Genomic DNA, 17032 nt, shown 5'->3' with positions numbered 1-17032 from the left:
TGCTCTTACTTGCTGTCGGTATGTTAGGGAAGCAGACTGGGCCACTGCTTAGAGCTCTCTTCCAGAGCCAGTCCAGGAGGCTGCCTCCCTCTGACTTCCTCTCGATCTGATCATCAACTGGAAGTTGATCAGGTCATGATCCTCTATGCAGCTGATCCACAGTGGGGTCCTGAAGATCAGGTCTGGATAATGTATGATGGGAGAGGGGGTAGAATTTCACTTTTTAATCAAGAGGTATCCCCCTATCAGTATTTATTAGAAAACCTAGTGCTTTGAATTTTAATATTGAGAATATAACTGGTTCTGATAACCTTCTCAATTAGTAAGAATCCATAAGTGGGAGGAGAGGAGGTGAGATGTAATTGGATTTAATTTACTTAATCCCCAGCAGATAGCCATAAGAATTTCCAGAAAACATTAGTATTCAAGCAGAACGATACCATAGATCCCTCTCAAATTTTCCATAGAGGAGCTCAAACATCATACAGTAGAAAAGGGGAGGTGCCCCCCCCCCCCCGAGAAACTGAGAATGAAGTAATCAATGTAATTGAGCACTAAATTTAACTCTTGAGCTTGCTAGTAGCTATGGGAAAAAAAGAGACACATGGTGGGTAACAAAACTTTTCTTTTTCTGATAACTAAAACATAGCTATCATTAAAGGAGGCAGAATTATTCCTGAGAAGAGTTCTAGAAGAGTTTATTCCATGGATCACAATACAGGAAGTACTAAGTATCAAAGGAGAAGCAGAGTATATATTCCTCCAAAGCCATTTCCAACATCTGCTTATCAGTAACACCAGAGCCATGGTATTGCAAAGTGACTTAGTGAAAGATATTTCTCTCTGAAGGGCAAAGACAGTATGGTCTGGGATCCTGCTTCCCTGACATCTCATCTGATATGCAGATGGAGAAAAAAGAAGGGCAGATGACCATTAAATCTATTTGATTCTATCTCAAATAATAGGAACCTCAGTCCTGCCTTGCCAATTCCAGCCTCTGCTGGAACTTTCTAGGGAGTCCTTGTCACGTGGACCACTTGGGAGGATTAAGAACACCTGAGAAGTTGTCCTGAAGGAAAGTGGCTGCAATATCCTGGGGAATGTGGTTTAGTAATGACTGAGAATGCTGGGACAGGGCAGCTGATGGCTTCTACTGATAAGAGGAAGTGGGGAAGAAGCATATGTAGAAGGAATGTGTTTAGAAATATGTGTGTCTATTTTGAATGTTTAGACGGGACAGTCAAATGTATGGGGAAGCCCCACTGGAAACTTGCAATGGTAAGCACGTATTATTTATTTTGGCTATTGCATAATGGAGCAAAACTGTAAGAGAAAGCATTTAATTCATATTCAGAGATATGGGAATTGTTCATATGATGGCCAGTACATGCAAACAACTACAATGGATAATTCAACATCTTAAATTATAGATATAAAATTTTTATCCAAATACTGTGATGGCTTAGAAAAGAAGTACATATAAATGGAAAGATGATATATTTCGGGAGCAAGATACCTGGGTTTAAACTTTGATGTAGCACAACAATTGTGATAGTTTTGTAATCTCTTTGAGCTTCTTTTTTTTTTTCATCTGAAAAATGGGTACATGATACCTCAAGGCATTTTAGAAGGAGTAAATGGATTTTATTTACAAAATGCCATGCTTTTTCACCAAGCCACAATGGGTTTGCAAGAGTTAGTCCGCTGGTGTGCCTAGTGCTCATTGTATGTGCATAAAAAGTACTTATTAATTGTTCATTTGTTATCTCTCTCTCTCTCTCTCTCTCTCTCTCTCTCTTGCTTTTATTGGTGCATTACAGTTATATATAGGTTGGGTTCATTTTGACATAATCATACCTGCACAGAGTTTACTCCATTTTAGTTCCTAGTGCCTCCTCCTTTCCTTTCCCTTCTCCCTCCATTTCCCTCCTTCTGCACCACTGGTCTACCTTCTACTCATCTATATATTTGTAATTAGTGCTTGAGAGATGTACCTAAAGGTAGAATTCACTGTGATATATTTAAAACATGCACATAGGGTAATTCTGTCAAATTCATTCTGTATTTCCTTTCCCATCCCTCTTCCCTCCCCCTCAATCTCCTTCCCTCAGTCTGATCTTCCCTCAGTTTCTATGATATTTGATTCCCCCTTTCCTCTCTTACTTTGCTCTAGCGTCCACATATAAGAGAGAACATTAGAACTTTGATTTTCTGAGTCTGGCTTATTTCACTTGGCACAATATTTTCCAGTTCCATCCATTTATCAGTAAGTGCCACGATTTCATAATTTCATTTTTCTTTATGGCTGAGTAAAACTCCATTATGTATGTATAACACATTTTCTTAATCCATTCATCTATTGATGGGCCCCTTGGCTGGCCCCGTATCTTGGCTATTGTGAGTTGCACTGTTATAAACACTGATGTGGCTATTCCTTTCTCTTAATAAATGCTCATTCTCTTTCTTTGTAATTGCATTGAGTTCAACCCCATTCATTAATTGATTCAGCAATAAATAACATGTCTCTCAGCATGCTATGGGTACCACGAGGCTATGAATGAGGGGCACTATCAACTGCTGGCTGTACCACACAGAGCAGCTAGGGAAAAGGCATGTTGATGATCTGCATTAGGTTCCTAATGCTAAAGATACAGAACCATCTAGGAGTGTGGCAAAACCAAGTGTCCCTGATGAGTACCCAGAGGCAGGCAGCACAAATGTATGGGGACACATTTGTAAGGCCTTGGCCAAGCCTTAATCCTTATCAACCTATATATGTTCATTTTCTCTCTTAAACCTAAAGACAGATAGTAATTCTTCACCCTGGACTTCAGCTTGAATCTTGCCACTTAATAGCAGCCAAACTTGGGCATATCTCTTAACACTTTCCTGAAATCCAAGCTGAATGCAGATTCCTGGGAGCTTACATAAGATGAACTTTGGTGTGGGCCCAGCAATTTGCATTTTGACAAGGACCTAATAATGCACTACATTGTGGGTATGAGTGCCCTAAACCTTGGTATTATGACTTATAGGTTCATAGGTCCTTAAAATGGTTTAAGATTATTGATAGATGGATTATAAGTAGAGAATTCCTAATCTGGATTCCAAAATGATCCAAAATCTGAAATTTTTTGAGCACTGACAGATACTACAAGGGGAAAATCCCAAACCTTGAAACTTTGTTTCACGTGTAAAATTATTATAAATATTGCATAAAATCAATCACCTTTATGTTCATAAAATATAAATGCAATTTATGTTTATACTTGGGTACCATCCGTAAGACATCTCATTATGCATATTCAAATATTTCAAAAATCTAAAAAGTTTTAAACCTGAAATACTTCCAGTCCCAAGGACTTCAGATAAAGGATATTGAACCTGTAGTAATTCACTTATATTTTTTTCCTTCCTAGTTATTAAAGGAATTGATGTAATTATACATGTTAGTCAGAAAAAAAGGGCTTAGGGATAGTTTCCCCAGGGGTCCCTAAAGAATACAAAAGACAAGTAAACAGGATTCCCAGTCCTGAGATATTCTAGAGTCATCAGAGCTTGATGGGATTACTCAAGGCTCAGGGGAATTTGTTGAAAGCTTTCTAGAACACAATGGAGCAGCAAAAACGCCCTGTTGGCTCAGTCAATAATGAAGGTGGAGCTGATGGACAAGGCAATGAGGAAGATCAGAGAAAGATTTATAGAATGGGAAGAGAGAGCTTGAAGGACAGGTCTAAGACGATCAGCAGCCTGGAAGCAAAAGGGGGACAAATCTCCCAGTGATGTTGAGAGGGTTCAGTAAGTGTCAGGAGTTCAGGCTAACACTCATTCATTCATTGCCTCAAACACATCCAGATTTGGGGGAGTGCAATGAATGTGCTACTACAGTGTGGAATTCTAAAGATGTCCCCAAGATACCTGTTCCCTGGTTACTCATACACTAATCAAGGCACAGCTATAAAAGGATATGGCAGATGGAATTAGTTACTAGCCAGTTGACCTTAAAAAAGGAAAATTTTCCAGTTGTACCCAGTATAACCATATGAATCCTTTAAAGTGGAAGAGGAAGGCAAAAGCATCCATCAAGAGATAAGATAGAAGAGCAAGGCAGAGAGACGAGGCAGAAGGGAAAATCAGAGAGGTGCAAAGAATGAGAAGGACTTGACCCACCACTGATGACTTTGAGGGTGGAGGCGGGGGATCTTGAGCCCATAAATGCCAGGAATCACCAGATGCTGAGAAGGACCCCTGGCTTACACTCAGCAAGGAAACAGGGACCTTGGTTCTTCCACTGCTGATACTAAATACAGTCACTAAATAAATAAATCAGTCACTAAATACTAAATAAATCTGAAAGCAGATTCTCCCCAGAATCTTCCAGTAGGAGTCTCTGGTTTCGGTATTGTGAAAACTGGAGCAGGAAAATCAGTTGAACCAACCTGAACTTCTGAGCCATGGAAGTATGTGATAATCAATATAAGCTGCAAACTTATCCTAGTTTATTATAACAGCAGTGGGCAACTAATATACACACTAAGAATGGATGATGGGTCAAAGTTTTTATAACCGGTTCTGTTGGTGAATTCTACACCAAATACCAGTCCATTTGCCATTTACCTCCTGCACCAGGCACTTCAGAGCTTTGGTTTGCCCTGTATACAAGGCTCTAGTCTAAGCCATTTTGATATGCTCATACACCAGTATCCCAAAGCTGCTCTGTACAACTCTCCTGTTCAGACTTGTTGCTGTGTAACCCTGATTTGAGTCTGCATGCCAGCCTGGATCTCATACTTGGTCTTCTTTCTTTAGTCTCTTCCCACTATTTATCTTGTGAACCTTCCCAGTGAATTCCACCTGATTCCCCTCTCAGTTTTCTGTTATGCTACTCTGCCTCAGGAAGGACTCCTGTCCATCCACAGTCTTCTCCTGGATTTACTTGTTTGCTATATATAGGAAGGGCAATAAGAAAGAAAAATAGCAATAAGAAAGAAAAATCTTACTCAGTGATATAATTTAAAAGTCACTAAAACAAGGAAGAAATATGACAGGTTCTTTGAAGAAAGAGAAGAGGGACTGAGGAAACACAAAGTTTTAGTTCCTTTTCTTTTATTTTTAACTTTTTTTCTTTCTCCAAAGAATATCAGTGATTCAAGTTTAAAATGACGGATTTCTAATCTACTCTTTTCTCTTCTGGATAAATTACTTAAATTCCCTAAGCTTCAGTTTCTCTCTTATTTTAAACGGGGTGACAATATTATCTCACAAGGTGATTGTGAACATAGGTAATGATATATGTGAAACAATGGCCATAAGTCCTGGCACATCAGGTCCCTTAATAAATTGGCCCTATTATAAAACACAATAAGTCAATCACTTCAAAAAGAAAGCACAGTATCAGAAAACCAGTTAAATGACACTGAGGATACTAATCTTTGTCACTGGATTTGAGTTTTCATAAGCAAAAAAAGAAAAAAAAAAAGGTAAAAAAGGCTGAATAAAACAGTGTTAAATAACAACAGAAAAGTAACCAACTCACGTCTAAGAGTCCACCTGTTTTCAAGGCTTATAAAGATATCATTCAAGAGCTGCTCCAGTTGGCTCAGGAACTTCTGGCTCTATCATCTTTCTCCTTATCAGAAGAAAATCACAGGGGTACAACCTCTGGCCTCTCCTGAGCTCTCACAAATACTCGGCTGAGTTGCTGACTTCATATCCATGTCTGAATCTGTTTAGCAAGAATCTAGCTGGGATTTGGTCTCCTAGAAATGGGCAAAGACCTCAGAATACTTCTTTCCTGACTCTCTTTCAATGCCCCCATGCCCACTTGCTCTGAAGATGACTGGAGCAGCACAATCTCTCCAGCAGTTCCAGCTGGGTATGGCCTAACATTCAAATCACAGTTCTTCAGACAACCAGAAAATAACTTTTAGTTCTAGGTAGTGAAGAACTTCCAAAATGAAGCAAAGAAAACATATTTTGAGCAATAAGGAATACAGCGTTTGGCGAGATTTCATGACCTACTATGTGTCTGAGGCAATTTACTTCTTCGAACGAGTGTTTTGGGAAAGAATTAAAACAAGCAAACAAACCACCACCAACAAAAGCCCTATCACTACCAAAATAAAGAGGTAATAATAATCTGTGACTAAAACCTGGTCCCATATACACGGAAGCCCGTTTTCAAAATTACTACCACACTAGCTGTTTTGTAGAGTCTACCAGATTTAAGCTGCTTCTTGTACCTGAGAGGAAATAGGCCAAGATCCCAGTACAGAGTTCAGTGTCCATGAAAGCAATGAAACATGCTTCCTGAGATGGACCTTGGGTCTTAAGCTTCCAAGGTGATTTTGTGGCTGGTGACCTCAGTTAGTTCTGGGGCTAAGGTGAAAGCCTGCAGCCTCATGCTCAAGGTTCAGAAGACATGCAAGTAGGTGTCACCAGGCAGAAACTACCGGCAAAACACATTAGTTATTGTCTGCCCACAGTGTGCCTGTCACTGGACTAACACCTCCTGGTTTGACAATGACCCTGCAAAGAAGCTTGACCTGCTCCACCTTTACTGATGTATAGGCTGACCTCACACAGTTAACATGCAAATGTCACACACTGGTATGTTTTCAAACGAAGATGTAAATACAGGTCCAAATTCAACATGTGAGCTTTTTTTACTTCTTTAGAATGGTGAAAACCACCCAACCACACACACACAAACCCTAAGATGTGCAACCATTCCTGTTGGTGAGTATTTGCCTCCATTTATCTTTATGTATGACCATGTCCTTTCTTTAAAGTATGCATGTCTTTTGTCTGGTATTTAAAGAACTTGGAATCATCAGTGTCAAATGTTTTGATACTAGGAGTTATTGCTAATGCTTCTCCTTTTTTGGATGATGGTATGTGTAGCTCTAACCTTTCCATACCTTATTTACCAAGTGAAAATGGAAAATACTTACACAAGTAGCTATTTAGTTCAGGCATCCTATTAAGCTGCCCACCCCTATTTCCACCATCTCTTTTTAGCTAAGTGCTACAGGTTGATACCGTATCACCAAAGTAAACCAAAACAGCTGGTGATGCAGGAAGACAACTGTTGCCAGAAGGAAAAGAAAAATATTCTATTAAGCAATAGGGGAAGATTCTTGGGTTGGGTCCTGGGCCTGCTTATGAGGGTAGGCATCACAGTGGAAGACTTTAGAGTCAGATCAAACAAGGAGTGGCAATTAACTTGAAATTTGAGTCAGTGAGGTTGGGAAGAAAACCTAGAGACATTCCCAGGAGGAGACCAGAGCTAAGGCCAGGGTTAGAATAAAAATGGGTGGATAAGTGACAAGCTGGTGGCAAGACCAGAGGAGCAAAGTCAAGGCCAAGGAGTGTGGTTCAGTAATGAAACTATGTGTGGTGCATCTGTTGGGACTTCTTTTATAATCCTAGGTGCATTTTGCAAAAGTCCAGAGTCATGAGTTAAGGCAAACTCATGAGGCTGTGCATCCTAAAAATCAGGATTCATATTTCTATTGAAGCTCTGCCTCTCCTTTGCATTGTGATCTTGGGCAGTAGTTTTCATTCCTCACTTGGTAAGTGATGACTGTAATAACTGAATATAAGGCAATAATTTGGCATCAGGTGCTGTTGAGATTAAAAAACCCAAATAAGCCATAGACTCTATCCTCAAAATGTTTTTCTGATAGAATAAATTTAAAATACATGCTATGCCTATGACAGATCTGATATTATTTTCATCCATGAAAATTATGTATTATATTGCTCAATGTAGGTTTTGATCCATTTATTGCATTTTTAGTTGTTTTAGGTCTTTGTCATTTATTTTCCCTCTCATTGTGTTGTCCTTTCATCTTTTTTTTTTTTTTTAATTGTAAACAAATGGGATACATGTTGTTTCTCTGTTTGTACATGGCGTAAAGGCATACCATTTGTGTAATCATAAATTTACATAGAGCAATGTTGTTTGATTCATTCTGTTATTTTTTTCCCTTCCCCCCACCCCTCTCACCCCTCTTTACCCTCTATACAGTAGTTCCTTCCTCCATACTTGCCCCCCTCCCTAACCCTAACTCTAACCCTTCCCTCCCCCCCATTATGTGTCATCCTCCACTTATCAGCGATATCATTCGTCCTTTGGCTTTTTGAGATCGGCCTATCTCACTTAGCATGATATTCTCCAATTTCATCCATTTGCCTGCAAATGTCATAATTTTATCATTCTTTATGGCTGAGTAATATTCCATTGTATATATATACCACAGTTTCTTTATCCACTCATCAATTGAAGGGCATCTAGGTTGGTTCCACAGTCTGGCTATTGTGAATTGAGCAGCTATGAACATTGATGTGGCTGTATCTCTGTAGTATGCAGATTTTAAGTCCTTTGAGTATAGGCCAAGGAGTGGGATAGCTGGGTCAAATGGTGGTTCCATTCCAAGTTTTCTAAGGAATCTCCACACTGCTTTCCAGAGTGGCTGCACTAATTTGCAGCCCCACCAGCAGTGTATGAGTGTACCTTTCTCCCCACATCCTCGCCAACACCTGTTGTTGCTCGTATTCTTGATAATCGCCATTCTAATTGGGGTGAGATGGAATCTTAGGGTGGTTTTGATTTGCATTTCTCTTATTACTAGAGATGTTGAACATTTTTCCATATGTTTGTTGATTGCTTGTAGATCTTCTTCTGTGAAGTGTCTATTCATTTCCTTAGCCCATTTGTTGACTGGACTATTTGAATTCTTGGAGTAGAGTTTTTTGAGTTCTTTATAGATTCTGGAGATTAGTGCTCTATCTGAAGTATGATTGGCAAAGATATTCTCCCACTCTGTAGGCTCTTTCTTCGCATTGCTGATAGTTTCCTTTGCTGAGAGAAAGCTTTTTAGTTTGAATCTATCCCAGTGGTTGATTCTAGCTTTTATTTCTTGTGCTATGGGAGTCCTGTTAAGGAAGTCTGGTCCTAGACCACCAAGGTGAAGATTTGGACCTACTTTTTCTTCTATAATCTGCAGGGTCTCTGGTCTGATTCCGAGGTCCTTAATCCATTTTGAGTTTAGTTTCGTGCATGGTGAGAGATATGGGTTTAGTTTCATTCTGTTGCATATGGATTTCCAATTCTCCCAGCACCATTTGTTGAAGAGGCTATCTTTTCTCCATTGCATATTTTTGGCCCCTTTGTCTAGTATGAGAAAATTGTATTTATTTGGGTTTGTGTCCGTGTCCTCTATTCTGTACCATTGATCTACCTTTCTATTTTGGTACCAATACCATGCCGTTTTTGTTACTATTGCTTTGTAGTAGAGTTGAAGATCTGGTATTGCAATACCCCCTGTTTCACTCTTCCTGCTAAGGATTGCTTTAGCTATTCTGGGTTTCTTATTCTTCCAGATGAATTTCATAATTGCTTGCTCTATTTCTGTAAGGTACGTCATTGGGATTTTAATTAGAATTGCATTGAATTTGTATAGCACTTTCATCTTAACTCAACTTTTCCTGTGTTTGCCTTACCTTATAGAGATATGCCTTTTTAAAAATCCTCTAGAATATACCAAGAAGTTCCCTAATATCCTGTTTTCAGTAATAAATAAATCTCAAGAGAACTTTTGCTAAGTGTTTGAAATGGTATTTCTTTCTTTTTGTATGCAATGTCTTTTCCTGAGGGGTTCACTTTATTATCTTTAAAAATTCACCCAAATTAGGAGCTAGGCCTATTCAGTATTTCCCAGCATGCAGGACACATGATTCACTCTCAGCCCTATTCACTGTATACTTGGATTTGCCTCTTTGGATCTGCAACTAGATGCCAGTTACCATAGTACAGTAGTTTTTATTTCTGTAGCTTTGTAGGACTGAGGAAGGCCACTGCTGCCTGGCTCCCTAACCCTAGAACAGTTCTTCCTCCAAATTCACAGAGCTGCCAAGGCTTTTCCTGTCTCTGCCCCAGAAGCAGAGTTTTATGTAGGTGGCTTAGAATGCAAGTCCTTGCTGTTAATTCTGAGTCACACTTCCGGTCTGGTTGGCTTCTGGGGTTGGCAGCTTTCAAACAGATTGAACTGAAAGGAAGATAGGGAGTAGTTCACTTGGTGGGGGGGAATCTAGGAAATTAAACTCACTGCCTGCTTCTAAAAATCAATAAAAAACAAAACAATACAACACAACCAAGGGTAGTAGAGAAGAAGAATAACTGTCCTGTTTTTAGGCTTAAAATAGCCGCGTGCTTGTAGCTAGTGAGCAGAGTGGAGAGAGACTTTGTTCATATGTCCTGTACCATGTTTATCAAACAAGCCGTGTTAGTCTTCCAGGTTCTGGAAAATCTTCCTGATTCTCTTTGGGAATGTCAAGTCTAGTCTTCCTAGTTGAGTATCATCTTAATTCTCAAAGCCTCCACAAATTTATGCCATTTTTACATCTTCACTGTTATTTTCAAGTGAAGTAGAGAAAGGCCTCATCCGATTGCTAGACAGGTGACAATTTTAAAAAACCCAATGTAAAAGACTGGCTGAGCACCTCCTTTGGCTAGCATGGATGTCAGTGTTCCAAGGCTCACACTGTGTAATGATGATGGACACGTACAGGAACGATCTTCCTTACTCATGTGAACTTGGGACAGACACTTTTCTTCTTTCCATTTTCTGGACTTAGCACAGGCTTGTACATATTAGGTATTCATTAAAGAGTGAATGGACGGATGTTTAACAAAGCTTCGGGTGAGTTAATGGAGGGAAGAATAAAGAACTGGGAGGGTGTGACACTGTAGAAGCAGAAGAGTCCAGGGACTCCAGAGAGTCTTTGGGAACACACTTTCTTTTGATTTTCCCCAAGAAAAAATATGCTAACTGTAATCTGTCGTGAGTTAGGCAAAGAAATAAGGAGCCAAATTGTGGATGTTCATATGCCATGTTCTCTCTCCCTCTAGGACACTGCATGTACTATGTTCCCTTGACCCCAAACCCTTTTCCTTCCTTCACTCTAGAGTTAACATTGCTTCCTATCAGAAGTTTTCCTGACCACAGACACCAGGTCTAATCCTCTTTTATGCATCTAGAGAGCCTGGCCAGTAAGCAATACCGGGAGCTTGACCCCATCTTTCCACTGCCTGATTGTCTGTCCTCCAAAGACAGTAATATTCCTGAGTGCTGTAAGCATAGTTACTTTTATATCTCTCACTGACTATAATAGGGCCTGCATTTGTTTGATGGACAAAGATATTGCCAAGTAAGACAAAATTGGAACTTAATTGACTTGGATATTAATATTAGTACTAACCACTTATATAAACAGCATGAATTAGTAGCCATCTAATCCATTTGGTATTAATAAATTGTTCATATGTTTATTTTTCTAGAGCCATAATGGCCTCTTTATTCTCTCTATGTTCACTATAAATTATCATTAAGCACATATTAAGACTGGAGCTGTGGCTCAGTGGTAGAGCACTTGCCTAGCATGTGTGAGGCACTGGGTTCGATTCTAAGCAGCACATGTAAATAAATGAATAAAGTAAATGTCTGTCAACATTTTTTTTTTAAAAAGCACATATTAAGCACTTACTATGTGCCCAGAGAAATGATTCAGGAGCCAAAAGAAGAAACTCCATATAGTTCTTCCCTCCTAGGTTTATTCTGGCAATTCTAGTTGCTCTAAGTGTTTCATTGAGCGTTCTCCACCCCTCTTAAACCTGTGCTGTGAGGGTAGGAATTGTACCTTATTGTATCTGTAACAGAGCTTGGCACACTGTAGGAACCCAATAAGTATTTACTAAATAATCACCGAAAATAGGACTGGCAGAAAGAAATAATATGTGATAATAGAGTACGTTCTAGCATATAATTTGTAATAACATTATAGATTTTGCCAAAACAATGTAAGATGATTACAGAAGAATTTTAGTGGGGAATATTTTGGTGTTGTTCAAAAATGGACTGAAGAAAAGATTTGGGGAAAAGCTTTTAGTCCAGAATGGCCTTCCATCTATTATATCTAGGTTACCTTCTTCTAGTGTTGTGATGCACCCTGGTGTAATGATAGCTACTGCAGGGTGAGGCTAACCCAAGGACAGTGATAGAGGGAAATTACTGCTAAGAATATTAGGGGACATGTGAAGTAAATTTGTAAAACAATATAACTTCTTTACAAAGTAAACATTCCAAGATTTTTAGGTACAATTGGCCATATGTCCCAATGCAAGAAGTCTCTTTTGGCAGTATATGTTTATTCCAATGAGACAGATATTCCTGGAAATACTCTGCTGACTCCTTTGGAATTTCATTTTGCATTTGGGCCAATTCATTTGAATACTCTTAAGATGCTAATTCTTAGGTCTCTGGATGTCATCCTTGGTTTTCAGAAACACACAAAAGCTACTAGGAAACTTGGTGCCTAACATGCTGGGTACTGAATCTGGGTACAATAGAAGTTGGCAAGGGCAGGCCTCCAGGAGTGTCACTCAAGAGCCCTGATCATTTTACAAGCAACCCTGCTGTGTTTTGGGGTCCTATTAAGAACTGGTCAAGTTTCTTAACTTCTTTAACACTTTAATTGTCTATCTGTATTTGGTTTTTGATAGTTGTTCTCTAAGACACTATTTTTGTACTGTATGAAATTATTCTTTCCCTACCCTCTATTTGTATAGGGACTTGGTTATCTGAAAGGAAGGCCTTCTAGCTGAGCCTGTTGCTACACAGCTGTCTGCAGCTTTCTTCTTCTGTTGGCCAATAAAGATATTCAATTTCTTCTGTGTTTCATGGGCATGCTTTGTAGACTGTAGGCAATTACTTTTGCCATATCCAGCTTTCTTTTCTCTTCACCATGACCCACTTTTATTCATGGAAGTTGATTTTATCAACTCAGTTATGAAAATAAAGTTCAGATCTTTCCTGTTGGCATCATAAAAATATTTAAAATAATCTCACAGTATTAAAATAAACTCACAGTATTTTGAGTGAAAGTTCTTGAAGTCAGCAATCTTGAATCACTGTCAGGCTGCCCCCATGTATCTGCCATGTGTTGCTCATAGCCTTTGCTCTGGCTTCCCACCTTAATTTCCCTTATACTCAATTTCCAAACTTATTGGCAGCTTCCTGAATTTGGCACTCATGGTTTCTGACCTGGTCCCTGTGAACCCAAACTCAGTTCCGCTTCTCTAACTTTCACCTGCTTCAACCATCCTCTAACATGATTCTTGATGGTCAGATGGCTCCCAGTCACCTGATTCCACCTGGCCTCCAAGATATTGTCTCTGCTTAGGCAGTGGTGAGCTTGCACAACAAGTTCATTCTGGACTCTTCAGGAGGGCTCAAAATCTCCACAGTGGAAGTGACCTTTATGATCACTAAGAGCTGAATTTATTCACCAACCTAAGTTATTAATTGTATTTATTTTTAACAAAGTTTAATTTGAAATTCTAAATATATTGGCATAGACCCTGAACGGTCCTGACTCAGAGCCTAGATGATGTGCAGCTGTGGCACTCAAGACCATGGGTGGTATAATTTACCACTGATTCACCAGGTGGCCTGGAGATGGAGATGGAAAACATGACTTTATGAACCGACATAAATACAAAAATTACATGGGAACTACTTTCAGCCACTCCATGGACAAAGAGGCAGCAGTAGCTGAATACAGGAAATACTACTTTGAATATGTTCAAGGTTGGCGCAGGAACAATGAGAACTTTCAGCAGAGTGTCCCAGAGAGCAACCGTTTTCACAACTGCAATGTATCTGCAAGGAACCAGTGCGCTATTGGCCTATTTTGTTTTATTTGTCCTTTTTCTCTTTCTCTCTAGTTTGATTCTTCCAAACTTTGTAGTTGTTTGGCCTGCCTTCACCTTGGGGCAAGGACTGGCTGTTACTTACCATGCCCTTTAGTGTCAGATCTGCTAAGGGAGACCGGTTGCCATGGAAATCTGGCCAAACATGTAAATCAACAGTGAGGAAACCCACAGACTGAGCCTTCTTAATCAGATCCAGGTGACTGTTCAAATATGCATATATACTCTGGCATCTGGAAGAGAAATGGATTTTGTTTTTAAAAGGGGGAGGAGGATTGAGGAGCAAATTGTTCTGTAGAAAGAAACCATTTATACTTGCATATCAGACCCAGGAAAGTAAAACAGCCTCCCCAAACCTCTGAAAAGAAACTACCCTCAGAGAAACAAGCCTTCTATGCTCTCAGATCACACCGTACTTTCATCAAGAAAGGGCAGACTGTCCTGGGGGCAAGTGGGAAGGTTTGGAATCAGAAGGCCAGATCTAGGAATGGTTTTACCTCTGACAGGTGTGTAACCATAAGAAAGCTTTTCAGACCTTTGGAACTCATCTGTGAAAACAGATATCGCAATCCCTGTCCAACTTACCTCATAGGGTTATTGTGAAGATCAAAGAAGATTATATATGCAAAGACCACATTCTGTAAACTCTACAATATGGTACATATGTAAAGGATTTATTAAAATCAGTCTTCGTAATTGTAATAATAATGATGAAATGACAAATGAACACAAATACATGTTCCTGGAATCAATATGGAAACTGGCGAAGAGAAGCGACTGAAAGTCATGAAGGCAGTAAGGATCAGGAGAAGGAGACCTGATCTCCAACCAAAACCCATCGAATGACATTTTGAAAGTTCATTCTCCTTTTTAAGACTTGGTTTCTTCACATGTGGAATGAAAGAATCAGATAAACTCCCTCATTCTGCACACTTTCAGTTGAGAGGGAAGCAGAGAAAAGACCAGATGCTTGGAAATCAAGTCAGTTCTGGGTTTAGATCTTGTTTCCCCTTGTCCTAGCTGGGAATAAGACTTAGCCTCTCTGAACTGTAACTTCCCCATTCACAAAAGAGGTATAACTATACCTCCTTCACTAGGCTAAATCTTCCTGCATGGCACAAAGATGAAAGCTGGCTAGCTGTGTTCTCTCTAGAGGGGCTGCCTTCCAAAGGTCTGAACCAATGATCTCAAAAGAAAGTGGAAACATCAGTTTGGCATCTCTGCCACTTCCCACTGGTGTTCTTGGAACTACAGATGTAAAGGTTTAAAACGTGGCCTGAATAATGGCAGAAAAATGTATAGGAAATCAATGTCCAAAGGAGGTTAATATCTAAGACACTTCAGACAATATTCATGACTTGCATTTTAAAAATGTAGGAGTAAGGCTCAGCAATTTCTAGCTCTAGTTTTATGATACTGGGAGTGTTCCCATGAAGTTGCTGCAAGTTTTCCAAACTAAGTGCAAGGAAACAACAAACCAATAGGTGAAGTAGTGGTTTTCAAACCCCTCCCCCCTTCATCACTGAAACTCTTTTACGAAATGTAAATTTTATGTGGAAACCAGACATAGAAGATGTAAAACAGCAAGAGGGCCCTGTGTGTGCACCAGTGGGTGTGTATCAACAAGAAAATGTATGATATGTGCTGGGGGGAGGCAAGGGCAGCCCCACCTAACACCAATCTCTTTGCTTCTTTGTAACATTTCTGCCCCCAAACACATCAGAACCAGGGAGATCTGACCACTCAGATAAGGCTCAGCGCCCACTGGGCAGCAGCTGCTGTTCCTGAGTCTGCACTAGGCCTTCTCTTCATGGTCCAGGGAGGGAGGCATCACCAGCACCCCTGTACAGAGAGGACACTCAGAGAGGTAGAGACACAGGTTCAAGTCCAACTGCAAACCTTTTTTGGTATGATTCTGAAGTCAAGTGCTTCCTATATCTTAGAGCAGGAATTATCTGGCAAAGCCCCACACTCAAGCCTTATTTTAGAATATTCCATTATGGTTTTAGGAAAGGATTCTCTGAGCCTCCCATGGCAGGTGGGCCAGAGCAATATATGGGGGCAGAATATGATCACATCCTGGGTTTTTATCTCCCAGTTCCCAGGAACCACATTCTCAACAGAAGCCTAGAATATCCTTTCTAGCCAGAAATCAAGTGTCTACCCTAACTCTAGCCACTTTCCATTTCAGAACCGCTTCACTGCTTTTAAAGGGACTTTTTTTTTTTTTTTTTTTTTTTTTTTTTTAAGAAGTGCATGTCTATAAATCTTTTCATTCTGCCTCTCAAGGAATCTTAGAGCAGGGCATCTGGTTTCAGACATTTGGGTCAATAAGAACCTATAGTCCTAATTACTATTGATTCGTCATTGTCTCATTTACTCTGGGTCTTTGCAAACAGTGAGATTCATTTAGCCCCTACATATATGGTCACTCACGCACTAATGAGGTCCCTGGGGGATGGGGCATATGCTTACCCTTTGACTCCTAACCTCCTCCCAGCTGTGTGTTTATTCTTTGGATTCAGCCGTTCCCCTACATGTTTTTTCAATTATATCTTACCATGTGTGCTATCTGAGTATATCATTCAAAATGAAATGCACTTGGAAGACATTAAAATAACTAATGCACATCATTATTCACATAATTTTAACCTTGCATGATGCCTTTTTGGTCCTGACTTTGTTTCATTTTGTATGTTTTATCAATTCCCTATTAAATGGCAGTCTGCCCTTCTCCAACTAGGGAATCACATATTAATTGTGATACCAATTGAATTGTTCTCCTCCCTCTCATGAACTCCAGGCTCATATATCCTGTCTCAGAGGGAGAAGTTCTGTCTGTCCAAGTCCCACTGGGATGTGATGAAAAACAGTTTAAACAACCATGAAGTAACTTCATCATGTACCAGCTGGGTGAGCAAGCACATCAACCTGAGTCTAGTTCACTCTTTTGCAGTTAGACTAATACTCTCTTTCCATTTGCTAGGAAGATTAAATACAGAACATGGGTTTGATCCCCAGAAATGCAAAAATAAATAAACAAACAAAAATAAGTGTAGAGCCCTCAGCACTATACAGTGGAAGAGATTGACAAATAGTTCATTGGCCTTTGTCATCACAGGAAATAAATCTTTAGGTTTAAAAATATCCAAGAGTCAGGGAAGATTTTTTTCAGACTACGTTGCTTACTATCTGAAATGCAGACAGCACCCCTGGAATCTCTCCTCTGCTCTCTCTTTCCATAAATCATTTATTTCT

General features: G+C 39.7%; 1 protein-coding gene across 14 annotated transcripts in view; it reads right to left on the bottom strand.

Annotated features, from left to right (window-relative positions):
- FGGY (FGGY carbohydrate kinase domain containing) overlaps window positions 1-17032 on the bottom strand; it is a 411751-nt gene that overhangs the window by 99452 nt on the left and 295267 nt on the right. For all 14 annotated transcript variants that reach the window (XR_013757719.1, XR_013757720.1, XM_079103863.1 and 11 more), the window contains one exon: window positions 13860-14007. Coding sequence is in view for 12 of the 14 variants with exons in the window: in XM_079103863.1 (XP_078959989.1) it covers window positions 13860-14007 (148 nt within the window). In the remaining 2 variants the exon portion in view is untranslated. The remainder of the gene's footprint in view (window positions 1-13859; window positions 14008-17032) is intronic.

This window comes from Sciurus vulgaris, assembly GCF_902686455.1.
Source record: "Sciurus vulgaris genome assembly, chromosome: 1".
In the NCBI taxonomy this organism is placed as follows: domain Eukaryota; kingdom Metazoa; phylum Chordata; class Mammalia; order Rodentia; family Sciuridae; genus Sciurus; species Sciurus vulgaris.
This window is presented reverse-complemented; position numbering and strand designations above follow the sequence as displayed.